At 42.6% G+C, this 23,836-nt stretch overlaps 2 protein-coding genes across 2 annotated transcripts in view; one reads left to right on the plus strand and one right to left on the minus strand.

Annotated features, from left to right (window-relative positions):
- LOC136537821 (E3 ubiquitin protein ligase DRIP2-like) overlaps positions 1 to 23,836 on the minus strand; it is a 43,717-nt gene that overhangs the window by 9,782 nt on the left and 10,099 nt on the right. The window contains exons 2-6 of the mRNA XM_066529789.1: positions 2,620 to 2,719; positions 1,810 to 2,023; positions 920 to 1,260; positions 779 to 829; positions 619 to 691 (exon numbers count right to left, since the gene is read on the minus strand). Coding sequence (XP_066385886.1) covers positions 619 to 691; positions 779 to 829; positions 920 to 1,260; positions 1,810 to 2,023; positions 2,620 to 2,719 — 779 coding nt within the window. The remainder of the gene's footprint in view (positions 1 to 618; positions 692 to 778; positions 830 to 919; positions 1,261 to 1,809; positions 2,024 to 2,619; positions 2,720 to 23,836) is intronic.
- On the plus strand, positions 8,399 to 13,814 carry LOC136537820 (methionine aminopeptidase 1A-like). The gene is made up of 17 exons (XM_066529788.1): positions 8,399 to 8,591; positions 8,691 to 8,764; positions 9,178 to 9,228; positions 9,643 to 9,798; positions 10,557 to 10,632; positions 10,771 to 10,818; positions 10,904 to 10,948; positions 11,044 to 11,143; positions 11,307 to 11,358; positions 11,443 to 11,484; positions 12,249 to 12,310; positions 12,393 to 12,491; positions 12,654 to 12,727; positions 12,818 to 12,887; positions 13,013 to 13,078; positions 13,196 to 13,284; positions 13,472 to 13,814. Exons 2-17 carry the CDS (start codon positions 8,700 to 8,702, stop codon positions 13,550 to 13,552), a joined length of 1,176 nt encoding a protein of 391 aa, XP_066385885.1. The 5' UTR covers positions 8,399 to 8,591; positions 8,691 to 8,699; the 3' UTR covers positions 13,553 to 13,814.

Here is a 23,836-nt window from a genome sequence, read left to right on the forward strand (position 1 = left end):
GATTTAAAAAACGTGATTTAATCAGGTTTTGTGTTTAGGAGAAGGGTTAGAAATTATTTTTGGCTTCCGCGACCATTCACCCCCCTCTGGTCGCCCGTTTCAATCCTTCAGCTACACTGGCCACATCTATACTATCCACCGATGGTAGCAAAGTTTGTTAAAATATTCGAATGCACTAAGCTATGCGAAAAACTTTGGGGGCTACTGCACTCATAGAATCTGTATGTTGCTCACTGCGGAGTGCGGACTGCTTGGCTACTCTTTTTTTTTTCGGAAGCAAACTGATTGACTGCCTTGTTATCAGTTTGGAAGCAATCAGAGTTTTTGCTGTGTTGGCCAAGGAACAGAAGATGATTGGATGGACATTGGGCATTAGGAAGTATTGTTTGTTAGCTTTTGTAGATGTTGCTCAGTACAAAGATAATAGCAATAAACTCTCTGAAGTGAAACAGCTTCACGGAAGTAATATTTGGAAACAATGTCTCGCAGTTTTCATTGATAATTAAAAGATAATCATGAAATGATATGCATTGATTTTTAAAATAAACAAATAAAGAGCTAGATCTTATGAGATACAACTAATTGGTATTAATTGCCACTAGGAGATAAAATACAAACCTCAGCTTCACTTGGAAGATTAAGTTTCTGCACAAGGTATTTCTGTATGAAGGAAGCAGGCAAATTTACATCCCTAGGACAACAGAGTAAGGAAATCACCCTTAGTTAATGCAAAAAGCATAAAGTGTTTCAAGCAAGAAAGAGCGACGAGATAACTCACTTGATCCTCAAAAATTTTGATGGTATCTGCGGTAGAGGAGGCTGTCCTTTCCTGCAACAATCAACACAACAGCATGATTTCTGATGTTCCTTTTAAAAACAACAAATAGAACTTTGTAAGACAAACAGCCTAGTTTCTTACTGGTCAAAAGCAGCAAGAAGGTAGAACCATAATGCTTGCAATCTCCTCTTATTAGGCATATTCTTTGGCTTTGTATTTTTCTGTTTTCCCTTTAAAATCAATAGTTTCTTGGTTCCAGTTCTCTTCTCCAGATTTCCACGTCTTGTAAACTGCTTCTTAGTCTTTGCTTGACTGGCAAGAGTTACATCAACTGGATCATCAGTCTTTTTTTCAGCTGTCATTACATCTTCTGATTTAGATCTAAGAGACCTTTTGTTTTTAGCTGCTCGAAAGTGACACCCTAAAGGTCTCCATCCCCCAGATTTTTTTGTGATATTACTACTGCCCCGAAAGGTTGAGTGCTGCATCATTGGCATAAGGAGCAGTAAATAATAATTAGTTACAACAAAATATAATGAATTTCAATCAAGTAAATGAATTTTAAAACATAAAATAGCACTGAAATTTCTCTCACTGCAGGAACTAAAGGAAGTTCAGATATGAAAGAACTTCGTCAACAAAATAATGCAATTGCATACGACACATGCATATATCATATTCAGGTTCCATGCTTCCTTACCAACAGGAACATGATATTGATATATATGTGAAATTATAAAGATTTGAAATAAAAGAGAAGAGGATTGAACGTATCTTCTTTTTTCTTAGGGAATGAACAAGCGTTATTTTTTTAGGGAAGTGAACATGTGTCATCCATAATGTCCCAAGGCCTAACACATACCAGATCCATGCAAACAAAACAAAGAAAAAATAGAAGGGCAAGAGTGAACTACACAATCTCCTATACATACACATAATGGGACTTTTTTTTTTCAATTGTGGGGATTTAGCTTATAACTTCTTAACACAATCGTTTATTAAGGATACCCAGTAAAAGAAAAGGTACATACCAAAGGGAGTTTGCGTAAGCATGAAGCTTTTGTTCTCCTCTTTGTCAAGCATTTTTGCATAGACATTTGAGGAGTATGTTTTGTCAACGAAGATAAAGATCGTTCTTTCGTCTTGATAGGTGATGTAATTGGTGATGTGACTTCTGGGCCCTCAACCTTTTGTTTTTTTAAAGGGAATACCTTTGACCTTACATACTGTAGGCTATGATCAATTCTGTACAAAAAGTTAGTTGACATGAGCCATAAGCTATAGCTATAAAGTAGATCAAGTGCATTACAAGAAAAACTAACATACAGAAAAGTAAACTTTCTTGTTGCATGTTGTTTCAATGAAAGGGAATGAGTTTAGATTACTGGGCCGATCTTGGCATTTCAGAAGTTACCAAAAAATAAAGCATATTTACAATCAAGTTAATACCACCCGATAGCCAATGTTGTACAGGAGGAGGTTACATGGAGCAGAAGCAATTTAAATGATGCAACCAATACAGCGGTATGGTAATGCAATGGTTTCATTGTGACAACAAGATGATCCAACATGGCAGGGTGCTAATGCAGGGGAATGTCAAAAGCCAGGACGGCACATTTAAATAGTAGATCGCTAAAGGATAACTCACTTTTGATACTAGAGAGAATGTTGGAGAACATTTTCACAGATTTGGTCCATGTATGTTCCGCTATGTTGCACACTCACACTTGCTGACAATCAAAGCTGATGCTATAACTCAAAATGGTTCATTGAAACAGCCCAATACAATGCAATAGTATACAACCACACACAATATAAATATATTTCAAGAAAAAACAAACCTGAGTTTCTCCAATGGAGCACAGCCCAAATCAATGCTACAAATAGGGCAGCAGCACACTTCCTTATTTATGAACTCCTCTGATATGCACTTCCTGCAAACTGATGGTATTTATGGCAAAGGTGCAATCACGATTCATGAAGAAAAACTGTTGGAAGATACTAATCCAATTAAGAATAAATAAACACAGTAGTACAATACTGTATTTGTTATGCCAAGCACTGTTAGGTACTACCAGCAGCGAGCCCGGCTTGGCTACATAGCTAGCACAGCCGAAACCTGAAGGCAAAGGTGGCAATTGGTGTGGCTTGAGGAAGCGAATTCAAATTAGTTAGCATATCTTCCTCAGTTAAGGCTACAAGCACAGTTTACATATATTAAAAAAACAAAGTCCTTCCCCCTTTCTGGCTCTCCCACTAATGATGTGCTACAACACCTCGCCACAAACAAGGACTTTGTTTCCTGACCAAAGAGCATAACATACTTGTTCTCAAGATGGTGCGTTGCAGAATCTCCAGAACAGGATAAATGAAATAGCACCAATTTTTTGCCATATAAGCAACTCTTGAAGCATAAAACCATACATTTCACACATATGAACCAGATTAACTTAGAGTGCATAGCACACGTTAGCTCAGAAAGTCAACTTTACAAACACGCTGGAACACTCACCCAAAGCTGTGAAGAACAGGTTGGGCAACGTTTCTATTTTCTAGTGGACTAACGGTGCCTCGACATTAGCAACTTCTACCTTTTTTTTTTCTTTCCCCAACCACTACAGAAATGAAATCTAACAGGCTCTTTAAAAAAAAACTAACACTTTTGGCCACGCCTATTGTCCTGGCGCGGCCAAATGCCTGTGCCGCGCCATGCATGATGGTGCAGCATAGGGCTGACGTAGCGGTGACCGGAATCGCTGACCGCTGACGGGGCAGGGCTTGCCGCGCCACCGATCTTGGCGCGGTACTGCCGCGCCCTAATCCGTGGCGCGGCAGAGCCGAATAAATATCGCCAGCGAGCCCCCCGCCCGCACCTGCCCGCCCACCCGCCGCCAGCGCCCGCGCCGGCCGTGCCACGAACGCCGACGCGTCAAGGCCGCCCGCTCCTAAGGTACGATTTCATGTTTATTTTGATTATTATTGTTTTAGGATAATTAGTGATTTAGGATAATTAGTAATATATGATAGTTAGGGTTTTAGGATAGTTAGGTTAGTGAATATAGGATAATTAGTAATATAGGATTATTATTGATTTATGATAGTTAGTGATTTAGGATAGTTAGGTTAGTGAATTTGTTTGTGATTTACGTATGTAGTTTTTAGGTTTGAGGTTGGATTTTGGGCTTAGGGATTGATTAGGTATTTATTATTTAGTTTATAGTTAGTTATTTAGTTAGTGATTTTGAGTATAGATACTAGTTTACAAATGTCGGTACTTACTAGTGCGAGATACGTCGATTTTAATGACTTCATGAAGTTTCGTCAAATGCTTATATTCCTAGTGAAGTTGTTTATGTTACTAGTGCGTGATGTGTCTGTTAATTTTACTTTGAATATATACATGTGCTTTCATATTGCATAACAAGTAGTTTAAATTTTGCAATGCTACATAATATTAATTTAAATTTTATTAATTTGAATACTTTATCATTTGTTTATCAATTTGTAACAGGATGACCCTCTCACGCAGCACCCGTTGTACCCCATTCTTGAGGTGGAGTACGACGACCGGCACCGAGCACACATCTTGAGTGACAACGACGTAGAGGTGGCCTTGCCTCCTTTGAGGCCCCGCATGCACACCAGGGTGCACCAGTGGGACGAGCGTTACGCGCCGTACATACGGCGTGCCGGCTTCCTCGAGCTTGTCCGTGTTGTCAACCACGGTCTTCCGCCCCTTAACCCAGCACTACTTACTGTAGCTGTAGACAGGTGCGAGTGCATTCTTTGTACGTAAACTTTCTTGTAACAAATTTGAGGCAACTAACAGTCGTTCTATTCTTATAACAGGTGGAGGCCTGAGACCCACACGTTTCACATACCTTGTGGCGAGATGACCTTGACCATGCAGGACGTGAAGGCTATTTTTGGCCTTCGGTTGGGGGACTTCCAGTGACAGGGATAGTTGACAACGATCACTAGATGGAGCTGGTGGCTCAGTTTATTGACTTTTTTACACCGGACGACGAGGCTTCCAAGAAAAATAAGTGAGTAATTCAAGCCTATTTAATATTTGCATTGCTTTCCTGCAGCCATCGGGTCTCATTTTCTTTGGTCAATTTCAGAAAAAGTTCCGGTGTTTCGTCGTCCTGGATCACATAGCGCTTTGATTACTTGGACCCACAGGCTGAGGAGGCTCTGATCGACAGGTTCGCTCGAGTGTGGCTCTGGCACTTTCTTGGTGCTTTCCTCTTCCCAGACGCCTCGGGCAACACCATCAGCTAGATCTTCCTTGACATACTACGCCAGTCGTGGAAGAACATAGCGGCGTACAGCTAGGGCAGCGCAGTCCTGGCATGGACGTATCGACAGCTATGCATTGTCTGCCGTCGCACCTCAGGATATGCGAACCTTGGGGATTGCTCCTACCTACTCCAGATTTGGTATTGGGAACGATGGCCCGTTGGGAGGCCCCTTAATAATGGTTTACCGGTAAGTAATTCGGTTCACTATATTCTTCGAGGCAATTACATATGATGAGATTATTAATGGCTAATTCATTATCGTGTTCAATGCAGCAATGGAACGGGCATGATACACTCCCTATAGCTCTGTATATCTGGACGGAAGCAGAGTTAGTTAGAGGGAATGCAAGGTGCAAGTACAGGGAGTACACGGACGGTCTCGACGTCCTGACACAGCATCAGGTTACGCTCTCTTTACTATCATACATGTGTCTTGTTCGATGTACACTATATCACAACCTAACTCAATTATGAAATTTCAGGTGTATTGGTGTCTTTGGGATACTCCGGAGCTCCAGTACTATCTCAGTCCTGTCACTAGGGACAAGTCAGACGAGTATCGCAGCGACATCCCTCTTATTTTCTTTCATGTGATCGAGATTCACTTGCCCATCAGAGTCTGTAGATAGTTTGAAAGAATGACAGGCTGCCCACCACCGCTTTACTCCACCAACAAAACATTGTACATGTGTGTTATCGATTAATAATAAAGTTACAATTCAGATGTGTGTGGTACAACTAACATCGTTTTATTGCAGGTATGACCGCAGGAAGAGGTACAAGACCAAGGATTGACGCGTGACACACAGCGCGCACATCCATTTATGGCAGAACAGGGTACGACATCCGGTCCATGCGGGTCCTCCACACGACCAGCACACCTTCGACGAGTACCTATGGTGGCTTCACAGGTCTACGAGGACACATATGAAGCCCCCGTACACTGAGGAGGCGATTGACGAGGACTCGAAGAAAGATGTCATCGAAGATATGTACGACATTACCACTAGGGAGGATACACAGCTACAGAGAGCCCCGCTTCAAAGATGCGTGGTAAGATACTTGAATGATAAAATTTGTTATCCTTTTGGTATTAAGTATGTGTACTAAAACTGTCCAATCGCGTTTCTGTACCCAGACGACACAATTGTCAAGGTACCGCCGCGCCATGCGCCGTGGCGCGGCAGTGCCGCGCCAAGATCGGTGGTGTGGCAGGCCCTGCCCGTCAGCGCTCAGCGATTCCGGTCGCCGCCACGTCAGCCCTCTGCCGCGCAACCATGCATGGTGCGGCACAGGTATTTGGCCGCGCCAGGACAATAGGCACGACCAAAAGTGTTAGTTTTTTTTAAAACGGACCATGTTAGATTTAAAATTAGTTTTCAAGAAATGTTAAAATTAAAAAAAATTCCCGCTGCCGATACGCTCGCTCGCGTAGTCATACCCACCAGGCCACCACCAGCCGTAAAGGTGCCGCGCAGGAGGCATGCGTGCGTACCCCAGCACCGCGGCGTTAGGATCTGTGTTAGATGCCTTTTAAAAGAACAAATCAAGGTGGTCGATTTGAACCGACGGTAAAACTATAGAAATAAATCCTCCATGGAAAGCACTCAGCAGCAGTCATCAGTCAAACTGTTGCAAGCAGTGAAACAGGATGAGTCCCTATATTGTCGCTGCATGCATGAGCTCTTAACGGTCTTGTTTGCAATTATAGATAAATAATTGCTGGAAGGAGCGAGCTGTATATGCTGACCTACTCTGTGTCAGAAAGTCATCGACGGGCGTATGGCACGTCTCATGCGTCGAGTACAGACAACAAAGGGGAGCAAACACAAGCAAAGCAACTCCCCGTATGTAGCCCCATGCTCGTCGACATGGTCGCAGCGGCGGCACTTTGTATGGATCGGGTGCCGACAGATCATTGACGGTCATAACCTTAGGTCGTTTCAAATGTAGAATCTCCACGTGAGGATGTTAATTTTCGTACATACGTACATGTATATCAGAGACCACAGATTCATCAGAGTTATCACCAAACCGAGAGCGAATGCCGAATGGGCTCTCTGCAGGGATCAAATGAGTAATGCACGTGACAGACTGACAGTAGCCTTTTGCCACACGGGATGAAAGCGGGAACAGGACCCGATATCATTTTCTTGGGAAAAAACGGATTTGGGAAGGCATCCAGGAAAATTCGGCAAATCCAAGATCGAAATCGGTTAGAGTGATTTCCCGACCGAATTAGCGAATCCCGTATTTATTCCGGAAAACTCCGACAAAAAATTCCCGTTTTTAAGGCCTACAAAGTCTCAAGTCTGCAAACGGCTCAACCCACTCAGCCAAGACTCAACTGCCCCACCCAGTTGCCCACCGCCCCTTCGGTCTGCTTTATAGCTCACATGCGCACCCATCAGTGATTCGCTTGGCGAGGTGGGACTAAATGCACCAGCTGCCGGCTGGCCTCTGTGCATCAGAAGAGAGGAGGCAAGGAGCTGACGAGTCATGCATGCGGCCCATCAGTCCATGCTTGGCCCAGGAATTCACGCATGGAGCAGCAAGGTTTGGCCCTTTGTTCATTTTTGTTTTCCATTTTCTTTTTTTGGTAGTTCTGTAGTTTTCTTTGCATAAATATTCTAACGAGCTCACTGTTTGCTATTGTTTGCATATGGATTATGCATGGTTGCTATTGTTGCATCGAGCTTACTGTTTCAAGTGGTTACATATATCGATATTTCCGTTTTGTGTTACCGCTTCCCGATCGTAATCGACACGTTCCCGTTCGAAATATTCCGTTCCCGATATCCCGTAATACCGGATTCGTTTTCCCGTCCGGCCTTCCCGTTCCCGGCCAAAAAATACAAGAGCGGAAATGGTTAAGACATTTTTCCGACCGTTTCCGACCATTTTCGTCCATACACACACCACAGGGACGCCATGCCGGCCTCTAGACACTTTAAACAGTCAAAAGCAATGTATCCCAGCCATTCTAAGAATATATGGGCCGCTTCAGAAGAGCATGATGGGCTTCTTGTTTCAGAACAGCTTGAGAAGCATGGGCCCCTTCAGAAGAACATGATGACTTGATGAGCTTCTTGTTTCAGAACAGGCCTGTAAAGCATGATGGGCTTCTTGAGAACATTCTTGTAATTGTGGCTGACGATTTGTCAGCAAATGTGAATTGAGCACACCCAGGTTCAAAAAAAAAAAAATTCGGTTAAGAATCTATCAGAATTATAAACTTCTTCGTAACCGATTTTACAGAATATAGCCGTGTCTGACAGGACACAGCCCACAGCCCACCTAAACTAAAACCCATCCGCCCGGATCGACTCACAGCACGGCAGCGAGCAAACATCCCCGCGCACGACTTTCCTTCCGCCGTCTCCCCTGAAAACCCGGCAGGCCCCAGCCCGTCCCCTCCGCCCCTCGGCTGACTCGTCCACCTCCTTTTTCCTCTTTTCCCCTCGTGTCCGCCGCCCGCGCCGCCGGAACCCTAGCCTCCGCCGCCACAGGTGAGTCGGACGGGACTCTTCTGTGCTGTTCTCCGCGCCCTTCCCGCCCGGTCTAGCAGTCTACTGATCCGCCTGATCCATCCAATTGGCGTGGTGCAGGCAATCGAGATGGAGAAAGGAGCCTCGGAGGCGTCGCCCCCCTGCGCTCGCTGCGGCAAGCCCGCTCAGCTCCAGTGCGTTTTTCTCTCCTCCCTGGAACATATCGCTTCTGGCTTGGCACACATCGCTTCCTGTCTCCACCAGTGATCTGCTGTCGAGTTTTACCCGCTGCGTTTTGCTTCGAAGCCCTACACCTGTCCATCTAGTAATAGGAATTGACGCTTGACAGCTTTGTTGTGATGCTATTTAGTATAAGTTGTAGAAATTGGGTCTTTTATCTCTCATTTGCTTGTAGTTAGAACATTGAAGCAGAACCTGGGTGGCTCTGATTGTTCATTGCTGTGATATACGGCTGCAAAAGCAGAGTTAATTGTTCATTGCTGTGATATACGGCTGCAAAAGCAGAGTTATAGTTTGGAAAGTAGCACGCAGTAGACATGTTGGTTTCTTTAAGTCATTGCTTATGCTCTATTGTTTTGATTTTCAGATGCCCCAAGTGTGCTGAACTTAAGCTACCCCGTGAGAACGCAGCTTTCTGGTCAGTGGCAAGCTCCTCTCTTTCTCGTTTTACTGCATTGGAACATCATGATAGTAGGAAGCTCTCAGGATGAATGGGTATCAGCTAGATTTATTGTTTTAACATCACAGAGCATAAAACCTTATACATATTTTAAAGGTTCATGTATCATTTAGGTATGGCCTTATGTGTAAACTTTATCATCAATGAGTATGAAGTTAGTAAATATCTGTAGACACCTTTATTAGTGGGGATGTTATTTTTTCATATCCTTGTTCTTTTGATTTTTAAAGGAAACACATCTTTTTATATCAAAGCATGCATTGGAAGTGCTGGCACACCAGTGCAGGGTAGAATTATGTTTCATGTGTGCTCCTTCACCTTTTTGAACTAGTGAAAGCGTTAAATTCTTTTCTGTCCTCAAATCATTTGCAGCACACAGGATTGTTTTAGGGCAGCATGGAGCTCTCACAAATCTGTTCACCCAAAGCCTGGTGCACTGGCATCCCAGCAGTCTCCAGAAGGTTGGAAATATTGTGTGAGAAAAGGGCGGGGACGTGCATTGGAACTTCCTCGTTTTGATTGGACAGGGTAAGATACTATTACCAGATTTGTGATTCCTTTGTTGGATATGTTGTTCAATATATGTAGCATTCCATTTGCCTCTGGAATTGCTGGAGAAGTTATTAAATATTGACAATTACTCAAATTCAATCAAATACAAAAAGAACAAGAACAACAACAAAACTTTCTAGTTTCTAGTCCCAAGCAAGTTTGGGTAGGCTAGGTCTGAAATCCAACATGAGCCACCACAAAAAATGGTAGTGACAACTCAAATTTGAACATTCCAAATTTATATTAAGTTTCAGCTGGTTGACTTCCTACCTTCTTAAATAAATGCTGGTATCTTCTGACACAACCTTTGTGGAACACTAAGGATAACCCTGCCACAACCATGCCAAAGGTTTAGAGCAGCAAATGAGCTATGAAAAAGTTAACTATCGATAGTGAATCTAACATATATGTGCAGTGAACCAATGTCTTTTGGATAGCCACAATAGGTTTTTTGACTCAGTTATGCACTGTGCATGTATGAAGCACTTCTTTTAGCATTAACTGTGCATTTGAGAGTTCCAGTATATTTGAGCAACAAAGTGGCTTCATGGATGCTGTAAACATGGTGTTGAACATTTCTTTCCATTCACAGTTTCACACCAAAATAGAGTATTGAAAAATTGAAAATTTTGAACATAAATGCACCTTTATTCTTTGCTAATAATCTAGGGTGGGAGGAATGAGCTATTTGGGTAGTACCTTTCTCACATTTATTGAATGATTATGTCTTTCAGTCCATTGAGACCATATCCAATATCAAAGATGCGTGTGGTGCCAGATGAAATTGAGAAGCCTGATTGGGCGCTTGATGTAAGTTCCTGTTGTTTTAAGTGTCTCTTCCTTCACAGTATGCATGCGGTGTCGTCTCATCAAGTCATCATTCCACTTGAAGTGATATCTCTTGCAATATGCTCTTTCAAATCTCCTTGACATTGTAATACTTTTTAGGGAATTCCCAAGATAGAACCGGATAGTGATTTGCAGAAAAGAGTAGAGGTAAAATCCTTCAGAGGTTTTTGAGTATCACATATGTTCCATGAACAAATATCTGGTGATTATTGCTTTCTTTGTGCCTCTGTAGATTAAGACCCCTGAACTCATAGAAAGGATGAGAGAAATATGTCGAGTAAGTTCCCAGCATGTGTAAATGAGTGCTTAGTTCTGACATTATAGTTTCACTTTCCTAATGTTTTCTGCTTTATCTCGTACTATCATTTATAGATTGCAAGAGAGGTTTTAGATGCAGCTGCTCGTGTAATTAAACCAGGAATTACAACAGATGAAATTGATAGAGTCGTCCATGAAGAGACAATTGCTAGAGGTGAGATCAACCTCCTTTAAGAATTAAATGCAACAAATTGAACTCCAGTTGATTGAATGAACTTGTGATCACTACAACTTTTTTAAGAAAAAAATATTATTTGTGTCTTAATCATGCCTATTTGATTCTCTTATTGATCATAACTTTCATTCTTGATCCTCAGGTGGATACCCATCTCCATTAAATTACCATTTCTTCCCCAAGTCATGTTGCACGTAGGTTGTCTTTGTTTTAATAGTTATTGGTATCAGTTCTAGGAGACTAAAGGTATTGCTCACATTGTTGTCACTTGTACTCAGGTCTGTCAACGAAGTTATTTGCCATGGAATTCCAGATGCCAGGTCCTACTTGAATTTGCACATAAATTGATCATTCATTTGTCTAGTGACAATGACCTCTTCAATGCCTTTCTTGAGTGTTGCTTTGGCCATTGTGGACTTACATGTATAAATAATATCTTTCTACATTTACTTACATGCATAAAGATTTATTTTTATATTTACTTACATGTATTACAATTATTTATCTTTCTTGAGTTCTATTTGTATGGTTGCACCTGATAGAATTTGAAATAATATGTTCAAATACATTGCATAGACCCATTCAAATTTCAAAGTAATTACCATGGAAACAAGTCAGGAGCTGTTTAGTCTGTTAACAGCACACTTTTAGTTTGTCCTACATGTAGGTTCTTGGCTTGATACCATCTGATTCACAATACTTGTTTTAGAGTTGGGCACAAGAATTAGGGAGGAGGTAAAATGACCATCTCACCCACAATTAGTGTTCTCTAAAGTGTGCATGCATGGATAAAGGAGTTAGTTAAATTAGGGAAGTGTAGACGTTGTAGAGCAACAAGTATTTTGAATGAAGATAATAAAAAGAAGTTAAAACAAGTATTTTGAACTGGAGGCAGTAAGTAGGTTGGTAGTAGATTTTTGATTTGCAAATACCAGATTCTGATTTTCTAGTTTCATGTTGGGCACAAGTAAAGCTTTTGTTTGTTTATTGCACCTTAATAATATTTTCGCTATCGTTAACTTTTGTCCAAGTTGGTATATTTTATTACAATTAGTTTTGATAATGATCTCTTTTCTTTTAACAGGAAACTTGAGGATGGTGACATTGTAAATGTTGATGTAACTGTATACTATAAAGGTGTTCATGGTAAAGCCTCCTCTGCCTGATATGATGTTTAACTGCTGAAATGTACTATGGTCTATTTTTAATTAGCATGTCTCAATATCAGGTGATTTGAATGAGACATATTTTGTTGGAAATGTCGATGAAGCTTCCAAACAGCTTGTGCGTTGCACCTATGAGTGCTTGGAGAAAGCTATTGCATTAGGTGACATTCTTTTGTAATTTGACCTTGCTGTATATATGCCTAAACTTCTAAGCAAAAACAAAAGGATTTCCTTTGTTTAATCCTTATTACATTTTTCTAAGACCATCAGGTCATACTTGGAAAGGATATATGACATTTGAACTTAAACATATTCATGTGCAGTTAAACCTGGAGTTCGGTTCCGAGAGGTCGGAGAAGTCATAAACAGACATGCTTCGATGTCAGGTTTATCTGTGGTTAGTAATGGATTGGTATAGAATTAATATTTTAGTTGCTACCTCGATTGTATGTTTGTATCCATGCCATTGAGATTATCTTTCCTTCAGGTGAAATCTTATTGTGGCCATGGCATAGGGGAACTGTTTCACTGCGCCCCAAACATTCCTCATTATTCAAGTATGTTTCTTGCAACTATTTCTTATTTGTATTATAGTGCAGTAAATACAGCACTACTGTGCAAGCTATGTCATAAGGGTTCACAGTGAATTGAGCTGGAGGTATGCTGGCCTTATTTAATGCAGGAAACAAGGCTGTTGGTATCATGAAAGCTGGGCAGACATTTACAATTGAACCAATGATCAATGCAGGCAAGTTTATGTACTATATAGCTCCAGTCAAATCCCATATCTTATGATGTGCAGTTCAAAAATGTTTCCAAACACCTGAGTGTTAAGCAGTACTGTAAAAATGTTCATATTCTGTAGGGGTTTGGAATGACCGTCTGTGGCCTGACGATTGGACTGCAGTGACTGCAGATGGTAAACGGAGTGCTCAATTTGAACATACGCTTTTGGTGAGTATTTTGAGTTTGTCTTAGAGGATCAATTCTGGAAGCTGTTTATCATGCAGATGATTTCGTTGTGCAAGAAAGAACAAATACGTCACGTGCAAGTGCAATGCTATTAATTCTGTGGGTCTGACAAAATTTAAAGAGAGCTTTTACCCCTTCAACCTGTTATATATGATGTTCTATGCTCCAGGTGACAGAGACAGGATGTGAAGTTTTGACGGCACGGTTACCCTCATCACCGGACGTTTTTCCATGGTTGAAGAAGCCGTGATGGGGCACTCCATGAACAGCAACAAGAGAGTGATACTGATACACTGGGTCAGCAAAAAAATTGTTTACTCTTCATCAGTCTGTCAAAGCTGAAATTTTCAAATTTTCCGGACCAGAAAGTGATAAGCATGCTACTGCTGAACAGTCTGCGGAATTATTTCTGGGAGTGTGTATTGTTTGAGTCGGTTTTCTCCGAGTTACACGAGACGTTTGGCTTCTTGAGACGTGTCACCAATATGATTATGCAATCAAAGTTTACTTTTGATTTCAGAGAACATAATTTCCATCAATTTGAGTGTGTAATTTTTATTGAATTGAAAACCCACAACCGCCGCAGCACCCGATGATTGATGGGGAATGTTGACATCCGCGTCTTCTAAAAACTTGGCAAAGACTTGTGTAGCATTACATCCAAGCAAACTGCAGTAATTTGGGAACTTTTTCTTCCAACTGCAGGATAAAGAAAAGGCTTATTGAAAGCTGGCTGTCTGGAATGTGCCTGTAGCACGTGTATTTCTAAAGATAGTTTCAGTTAGAACTAAGTGTGCCGCTGTGTTATCGCTTGCCCCAGGGCTCAGCAGGGATGAAAACAGATCAAATGCGAAAGGATTATACGGTTATAGAAATTTGTAGTCGTTTTTCTTGAGCTAGGTAGGGATGTAAACAGATCAAATGTGAAGAGATATATACGGATATAGATATTTATAGTTATTTGTTCTCTTGAATTTAAAATTGAATTTAAATACGGATATTGTTTGGTGTGTCGGACTGCTGAAGTAGTAAGCGAACAGGGCACATGATACTATTAAAACAAGTACTATATACATGTACAAATATCCAACTTTGGATATCTATACTTATATCTAGTAGTATATCATACAACGAATATTCGGATATGGACCAAATTGAAATGGGCATTGAATATCTAGGCTTAAATATGGACAGGCGGGTGGGAATATCCGCCCCATGTTTCATATTAGAGCATCTCCAAAGTCTTTTCTTAAACTCATTATCTAAATTCTCATTTGAGAGCCATCTAAATAAAAATAACCCTTTATATCTTTTCACCCTTCAACATTTTCTTTATATCTCGTGCATATTTTGGAGAGCCAGCCTCGTTCTCCATCTTTGCCTAGCGAAAACCATAAATAGAGGATGACAATATTTGAAGATCTAATTGAAGAAGCTATTAGAGAGGTTTTTAACACCAAAATCTCTATTCCTACCAATACGGAAGGATATAAAGAGGCTCTTAAATTTGCTCTTATGGCTTAGAACTAGAGCGTTTGATATTCTGATTTCAATTAATACGTCATATTGTCGAACAAGGAGATTGGAGGAAACATCACATCAATACAACAAGCCCTACAAGAAATTATGCTTCTATGGAATGCCCTAGTTTTTTTCCCCGAATCTCAACGCAAACACTTGTATATAAGCACGTGCATTCATCCTTATAAACACATACAAACACACTTCTCTACGAGCATTTTCGAGAGACCGAGCTGACAGATCTAAGATTGATGAAGTAATCATAGACGCCTTGTTGTTGATGTGCCACACTTCAGAGAGATCAAACCGGTAGATCCAAGATTGACGAAGTCATCATATGTGTTCTATTGTTGACAAACACATTACTAACATTGAAAAAATTGTGCCATTAAATTCTAAAACAATTCAAAAAACAAACAAACACCCATATCAAGTCTAGTGCTCAGGTGAGCAAGTTTCATCTATACTTGTGTAACACCCTTGGTGTTATCCTATACAATCTTTTGCTAAAACACTGCATAGCATCATATTTATGTGTAAATGCATGTGATATAGGGTGTAAATCAATGTACATAAAGTAAAACGACCAACGGAAATGCGTAATGCCAGGTCGTTCGTGACCAATACAATTTTCAAGAACGGATGTTCACGAATTTTTATTGAACGAAAATGCTATAGAACGTATATATGGAATTTTAGTAAAGTTAGAAGTACACACCGTGTAGGTGACGATGAAATACCTGCGGTCGATAAATGAATTCACTAACTAGCATACCTAGTAGCTTGGAAATCGAATGTGACGCGAATCCGATCGAGACTTAGTCAAATTTCTAAGGCTGAAAAATGGTTTGAAAAAGCTGAGTTTGGCAATTTTTGTAAGGAGTTTGGGTTAAGAAGTGGTATGATGTTTTAGCTTGGTTTGGTAGCCCCATGTGTCCTCTTGATCATCGTGAAGTGGGTTTAGGTCAAGAGACAACCTTGTGGTGGGTTTAGAGGCTTTAAAATTCGTGCCCAGCATGCTCTTGGTGGGTTCGCCGGCAGTGCGCGGTCACCACGCACGGTCCCGGTGTCACAGTGCCAGCCTTACTGGGCTACGGCCTGGCTAGGCTGGTCGCTATGCATGCCTTACGTCGTGGCCCCACCCAGTCGCTACCGTCGTCCCGATGGGGTGCTGCTTGCCTGAGGCCAAGACACCTCCCTCATGTGCACCTGTCCGCCGTCGGTCGCGTCCCGCCGAGGCGGCACGGCGCCCCTCTGCCCGGGTCTCTGCCGCTTGCGTCACGTCGTCGCTGCCGCTGCTGCGCACGCCCGCTGCACCGTCACGTGGCCTGGTCGCCGTTGTCTTGAGAGTCAAGGCGTTGCGGTCGCATGAGTCATGCCGACCTCATACGCGCACGTGTAGCCGTCATCCATCGTACCGTTGTCCTCTTCTATTTAGTGGCAAGTGCCACGCCGCGCTCTCCAATCACAGTCGCCTTGAATGGGGTCGCACCAGCCGGCCGAGCCACGCCAAGGCCAGCTTGTAGAGCCTGACCCAATCCATGTAATTGCGCACGCCAGAAGCTTGAATTGGAGCCTAGCTACGCGCCAAGCCTACCCACTGCTGTAGTCGTACAGTGTTGGGCTTCAATTTGAAGTTTCCCCGCCATTGACCACCTTAAGAGCGAACGACGACGTCCACCTAATTGGCCTCGCACTGTCCACCTCCGTCCAATTAATCATGAATCCAACTAGCACTGGTGGTTAGCTCATGATTGGAGTCGACCCGATGAGCTTTCATCCTCTAGTGAGGTACTGCAGAGCATTTTCCTCGCGGTGGTCCGCCATGGCCATAGGGGTGGGTGCTCGGGCAAGGCATCGTTCCTTGCTCCTTGTCTCAATTGAGCGGTGCTTTAGCGTCTCCTTGACTTGGTTGCCTCTCCTATGAAACAGTTTCACCAAGGATGTAGCGAGTCACCAAGAACGTCGTTGTCGCGCTTGCCGTGAACCAGAGCAACCCTGCGCACATGGCCAACCACCTTACCGAGCCTCACGACTTCGTCCAGGCCATCCTACATGTCTCTGGTGAGGCCCTCCTGCTCCTAGGGTAGATGATTGAATCGGTTAAGGCCTAAGCTCGCCGGAGCGCGTGGCCGCCACCGGCGAACGCTGTGTAGATGTTGTGTCCGTGGCCGACTCATTTGGGAGTATAACTGGTATATCTATGACCTCTAGAATGTTATCAGTACTCTAGGCATGGAGGCTAGGTAGTGATGGTAGCGTCGGGCTAGATGTTTTCACCGGCGTCAGTGTCACTGCGGCCAAACCCTACCATGTTGCATGGCCACGCCTCTGTGCGGCACCAATCGTGGTGTTTTATACCTCTATCGACTACGCTTTTGATAAAGAGTGTCACGGTGGTGATGGTTGCTGCCGAGGAGGTCCGTGCTTGTCGGCGTTTGGCCATGATGCCGCAGTCTCTAATAAGATCCGGCTAGGGACTTTGAAACGGGAATTCGAAGTAAGTCGGGGGGGGGGGGGGGTTAAGTGAGAGCGTTAGAGAGAGAGTGAAATAGTAGAAAGGACTGCGGGTCCATTTAATTAAAAGCCGAGGGCTCATTTGCATAAGCGTCGGCGTGCGCGGGTCTCCCCGCCGTGGGCCACTATCGCACGTGGGCCGAGCCACGATCGGCCACGCTGGGCTGTTCGCCTTTTTTTTCTTTGCTAATAAATTAGTAATGCTTTTTTGTTTTAATTTTTGAGCCAAACTTGTATAATTAATATCAATTAGCATAGATGTCCAAAAAATGTGAAATAAACTGTGTTCAGTTTCTAAAAATGTGATCTATCCGTTGGAGTAGTTAGTTTACAGTTATCTATGAGAATATTAGATTCATTAATTCATTTAGGAAAGCTTAGTATTATTTAGATTAATAATTGTATGAATTTTTGTGGTAAATTGGTAATAGCTTTGACCCTAAAAATTTTACAGTAGGTTCATTATATTATTATGTGCTCACTGTAATTTTTATAGCCTTAAAATAGGTTGATAAATAGGGTAGCTAATACTCCTTGTTTTATCATATATATATATAGTAAATCAGTATTAAGAGTAAGAATGCCTTTAGTTGCTAAGATAATACATGCAATGTTTCATACCTGTTAGTGGTAACAATAGATAACTTAGCACCTTAGTCGGTAGAACTAGCTTAGTAGCATGATAGGTGTATTCGTATTTTAAGAGTTGCTGTTGCTGTATTACTAAGTGTTGCATCATCATTTCATGCATGTAGATAATGAGTTGGTAGAGTTCATGTCTGCGAGCGAATAGGAATACGAGGAGATTATCGAGGAGTACGAGGACGAGATTCTCATACAGGAGGGAGCCCTGGAGCCATATGTTGCTGACTTTGTTGACACACCGCCTGCCCAAGGCAAGCCCCAGTGCATAACCCTTATTTTGAATGATCACTAAATATATATATGATGTGCATGTACGTTACAGGTATTTGATAGAAACTACATGCATAGATATATCTACCTATGAGTCCTACTAGTATAGGTCGAGTAGCTGCTATGCTCAGGATTTCGGTAGCGTGAGTAACTTACCGTTACTCACAATAGGTGATTACTAAGATCACTCATGATAAAATGGTAGAAAGGAAAATAGAGATCAGGTAGGGATATGGTTTGGGTATTGGTGGGTGTAAGAGGTTATGTCCTGTGGCCAATGAGGCATAGCTTGGTTACACTTTTTCCATGTCTATGTCGGTTAAGGACCGGCCGTTGCAATGGACTCTAGGCAAGTCACAGATTTATTACCCTGAGCACATACTTGAGTATGGGCGTAGGGAAGACTTGTTGCTCTCTTGTCATGGGTTCCGGCTCTTTCTGGACCGACTGATTGGAGGCGGGGATGGTGGAGGTCTAAGCACCACACTGAGTTCGGGACTCAGGAGCGGGGGCTTGGAGTCCATGTTTGGACGAGGACCTAGACCCCTTGACAGGAGAGTGGTGGGTTGGTCCTACTTGTGCCTGGGGTACAAGCGGGGCATATGTTTTAGGGTACCCAGCTGGGCACATTGATTCATGAATCACCGTTGTGTCGGTACGACTTGTCTACACTCTAGCACCGTAGTAAGAACTGAAAGAGAAAATGTGATGAAATGGAACTGTTTGCTCAACCCTTGCTTGAAAGTAGATCAGGTGCTTACATAGAATGGCTAGGTAATGAATTAATCATGATGACTAATAATAACATAAATAGGGATTCACTATTAGTATTGCTTTCTCCAAAAAGGAAACCATCAAACCATAAAGCTTATCATAACCCCTTGGAGTCGGGAAATTATTCTCACTAGTCAGATAAGTCTTGCGAGTACATTATGTACTCAGGGTTTATTTACCCCTATTGTAGGTACTACTTGAGGAGTAGCCGTTGTGTGAAGGATTCTTCTGGTGGGCATAGATGGATCCTTGCTTATTATCGATAGATGTTTATTTGATGTTTATTTTCATTCTGCTATTTAATATTCCGCACTCTAAATTTGGTAATGTAATAATACAATTTTTAAGAACTCTAGATGTATGAAATAGACTAAGTTTGTAACTCGTTCTCATTATTGGATCCTTGGGAAAAAATGTGGATCATTCGGGCTTTTTCCTCGGGGTATGCTCGACGGAACCTGACCGATGTAGCTCGTTCTCGGGGCGCTTAGTGTTAGTGGAAGACAAGCGCCTCCGTAAGTGCGTTGTTTCAGGCGGTTCTGCCACAATTGGTACCAGAGCCAATAATGAGTCTATGAGTTTCATCACTCTTTTACAAAACCTAAAATTTGTTCAACAAAAGTTTGTGAAAAGTAGGATGTAATAAAATTATGTAAATAAGTATAAGCCCTAGCAATATGGTCTATCTAGGATAGCGGCGCTAGTTTTATCTAATCAGTCTTCTACATGTACACCAACTTACACTACGTAAGAATCATCTAGCATACAGAAAGTGAGTGTGCGATGTGCCGAAAAATTCTTGCGAATGCCGCTATATTCCGTCTTGAGTGAACGTATAGGCCGATGCATGCATCATGATAAGAGAATCTTACTAAAACTAAATTCTCCCTACACGTATAAATTGAATTAGTGAATTGATAGGATAAACTAAAAGAATGCTTCAATAAATGTCTTATCATTTCTCTAATCTCTTATTCTTGATCTGGAGGGTTGTCCTAAATAGTTGGTTCCTATCTATTTTTAGATGAACTTGATGTTCGATCATGGGAGCACTAGTGCCGAAGCGGGCCACGGTCTTGGCGAAGGCCAAGGTGAAAGTGCCCGAGGTAATGGAAACGACAACGGGGAGAGCCATGAGGCTCCACGTCTGGCTCCTCCTCCTCCACCACCACCTCTGATGACTCATGCAGAGATGATGGTGGAGATGTGGGTTGCTCGTGGCAAGTCAGCCCGTGCCATGGAGCTGCTGGCATAGGCTATCGGTGGCTTCGCCCGTGGAGGCCACGGAGGCAATGGTGGGAAGAGGGTGGTGCCCGCGGTCCTGAGGGACCCTGCTCTTATTAGGATTTCTTGAAGACGCACCCACCCACATTCATGCCCATGGCTGAGCCTCTAGATGCGGACCATTGGCTTCGCATTCTGGAGCAAAAGTTTCTGCTGCTCACCGTCACTGATGAGCAGAAAGTGCGCTTTATGGCACAACAGTTGTTGGGATCTGCTAGTGCATGGTGGGACACATTTAATGCCATACAGCTAATGGATCACCGTGTGACCTGGCAAGAGTTTACTATGGCCTTCAGAGAGTATTATATTCCTGCTGGTGTTTTAAACAAGAAGTTGATAGAGTTTCTGGACCTTCGACAAGGAAGCATGTTCGAGATGGACTATGTCAACAAGTTCAACCACTTGTCGCAGTATGCTGGGACTCATGTTGATGTAGATGAGAAGAAGAGAGACCGTTTTATCATGGCCTCTCTTGCATCTTGCAGAAGGAGTTATATACAGGAAACTATTAGAACTTTGGGGCGATGATGAACGCTGCTATTGCCATGGAGGGATTGCAGCATGACTCTCAGGTAGAATGGAAGCACAAGCGGGTGGCTACTGGGTCTTCTAGTCATCCCCAGGCATAGAAGGTACATGTTGTCAGGTGGGTGCCCTATCGTTCTCGGGTGGGCATTCATTTCGACAGCCTCAGCAGACCTTTTAGGCTCCTTCCACTTAGTATCGTGCACCTACCTAGCAGGTGCAACACCAGCAGCCCTAGGGACAACAGGTCCCACCTCGTCTGGGACAGGGGAACAAGCCTGGTGCTTGTTTCAAATGTGGCAAGAAAGACCACTATGCCTGGGAGTGTCCACAAAACTAGCCTACCTAGTCAGTTCAGCCCTCAGCTAACTCTAGGCTAATCAAGCGGATAGTTATCAAGAAGAAAGTGCCAGTCAGTCGCTCTAGACAGGTTAATTTCATGGAGGCTGAGGAAATATTACAAAATGAACCGGTGATGGTTGGTATGTTCAACATTGATTCCCATCCAGCTTATGTGTTGTTTGATTCTGGTGCATCACATTCATTCATGAGCATGGGATTCGCACACCGACACAATATACCTCTTATGGCTATACCTTTTGCCTATAGAATTAGTACTCTAGGTACACAATTGTGCGTTAATACTCGAACGGACATGGTAGGCTTAGTATTAGCCACTTACACTTACCGTCTCTAGTTTATGGTACTGCCTGGGAAAGGCATTGATGCAATTTTGGAAATGAACTGGTTGCGTGTATATGGGGTAGTTTTGGATCTGAAGCAGAGAGTTGTTGAGTTATGGCTTCCTTCTTCTGAGGATAGGATGTCTCTTCTTATGCCCTCAGATCTAGTCTTACCTGTTGCTGCTCATGCTAAAGCTTCTCCTGATCTTACCTCTATTCTTGTGGTATGTGAGTTCTGAGATATTTTTCCTAAAGATCTACCTGGGTTGCCACCGGACAGAGATGTGGAGTTCTCTATTGAGTTAGAGCCTGGTACTGCTCCTATCTCTCGACGCCCGTATCGCATGGCCCCGAAGGAATTGGCTAAAATGAAGAAGCAGTTGGAAGAGTTGTTGGAAAAAGGATTCATCCATCCTAGCTCTTCACCATGGAGTTGTCTAGCCATTTTTGTGAAGAAGAAGGATGACACTCTTCGGATGTGTGTGGATTGCCGCCCTCTTAATGTGGTAACCATTAAGAACAAGTATCCTTTACCCCGTATTGATACTTTGTTTGATCAACTAGCTGGTGCCAAGGTGTTCTCCAAGATTGATCTCCGTTTAGACTATCATCAAATCAAGATTAGACCACAAGATATACCAAAGACAACTTTTTCTACTAGGTATGGGTTGTATGAATACCTAGTCATGTCTTTTGGTCTCACCAATGCTCCTGCATTTTTCATGTATCTCATGAACTCAGTCTTCATGCCAGAGTTGGACAAATTTATGGTGGTATTCATTGATGATATCTTGATATATTCCAAGAACAAGGAAGAGCATGCCTAATACCTTCGGATAGTACTGACTCGATTGAGGGAACACAAGCTGTATGCCAAATTCAGCAAGTGTGAATTTTGGTTAGATCGAGTGTAGTTTTTGGGACATGTTCTAACACCTGACGGTATCTCTATAGACCCCAGCAAGGTACAAGATGTGCTAAATTGGAAGTCTCCCAAGTCAGTGCACTAGATTCATCATTTCCTTGGTCTTGCCGGATATTATCGGCGTTTCATTCTAGACTTCTCTAAGATAGCTCAGCCGATGACCAAGCTACTCCAGAAAGAGGCCAAGTTTGTTTGGAGTCCAGCCTATGAAGAAGCCTTCCAAGTTTTGAAGAACTTTCTTACCACTGCTCCTGTCTTGGCCCAGCCAGATATTGATAGACCTTTTGATGTATATTGTGATGCCTCGAAGACGGGGTTGGGATGTGTGCTTATGTAGGATGGGCGTGTGATAGCTTATGCTTTGTGCCAACTGAAAAAGCACGAAGTGAATTACCCCACCCATGATTTAGAGTTGGCTGCTGTGGTTCACGCTCTAAAAATTTGGAGGCATTATTTGTTGGGCAACAAAGTACATATTTTTACAGATCATAAGAGCCTCAAATATATTTTTACTTAGTCTTAGTTAAATATGAGGCAAAGGAGATGGTTGGAATTGATCAAGGATTATAACTTAAAAGTACATTACCACCCAGGAAAGGCCAATGTGGTAGCTGATGCTTTGAGCTGAAAGTTATATTAGGTTGAAGAAACACCTTTGTCTCTCAACCATGTAGAGGTGCTGGCTCACATTGCCTTAGTCTCAGAATTACTTGAGCAGATTATTATGGAGCAAAGGCAACACACTTTAGAAATTCCTCACATCAAGAAATTGATTGCTGAAGGGTGTGGTCCTTAGTTTAGCATTGATAAGCAAGGGGTAGTAAGGTACAAGAACAGATTGGTGTTTCCATCAAATGATGAGATTAGAAGGAAGATTTTGAATGAAGCTCACTATTCCAAATTATCTATCCATCCTAGCAACAATAAGATGTACCATGATTTGCTCCACTTGTATTGGTGGTCCAACATGAAGCAGGACATCACCAAGTACATCGCAGAGTGCGACACTTGTGGGAGAGTTAAGGCTGACCACATGCATACCCTAGGATATTTGTAGCCCTTGCCCGTTCCTATGTGGAAATGGGAAGATATTTCCATGGATTTCATTATGGGTTTACCCTGCACATCCAAGGTCTATAACTCTATCTGGGTCATTGTGGATCGCCTTACCAAGTCAGCTCATTTTCTCCCAGTGAATTCCAAATATTCTATCAGAAAGTATGCTGAGTTGTATTTGGACCAGATTATGACCCTGCATGGAGTCCCCCTTACTATTGTCTCTGATAGAGGGTCAGTTTTTATCTCTTGCTTTTGGGAGCAACTCTAAGAGTGTCTTGGTACTAGTCTCCTCCGCAGTTCAGCCTATCATCCACAGACTGACGGACAAACA

The sequence above is a fragment of the Miscanthus floridulus genome, chromosome 2 (assembly GCF_019320115.1).
Source record: "Miscanthus floridulus cultivar M001 chromosome 2, ASM1932011v1, whole genome shotgun sequence".
NCBI classification, from domain to species: domain Eukaryota; kingdom Viridiplantae; phylum Streptophyta; class Magnoliopsida; order Poales; family Poaceae; genus Miscanthus; species Miscanthus floridulus.

Coding starts and splice junctions, on each gene's coding strand:
- LOC136537820 (XM_066529788.1), top strand. CDS start 8,700: ATGGAGAAAGGAGCCTCGGAGGCGTCGCCCCCCTGCGCTCGCTGCGGC. Junction 8,765..9,177: donor GGCAAGCCCGCTCAGCTCCA/GTGCGTTTTTCT, acceptor TTTGATTTTCAG/ATGCCCCAAGTGTGCTGAAC. Junction 11,359..11,442: donor TTCCCCAAGTCATGTTGCAC/GTAGGTTGTCTT, acceptor ACTTGTACTCAG/GTCTGTCAACGAAGTTATTT.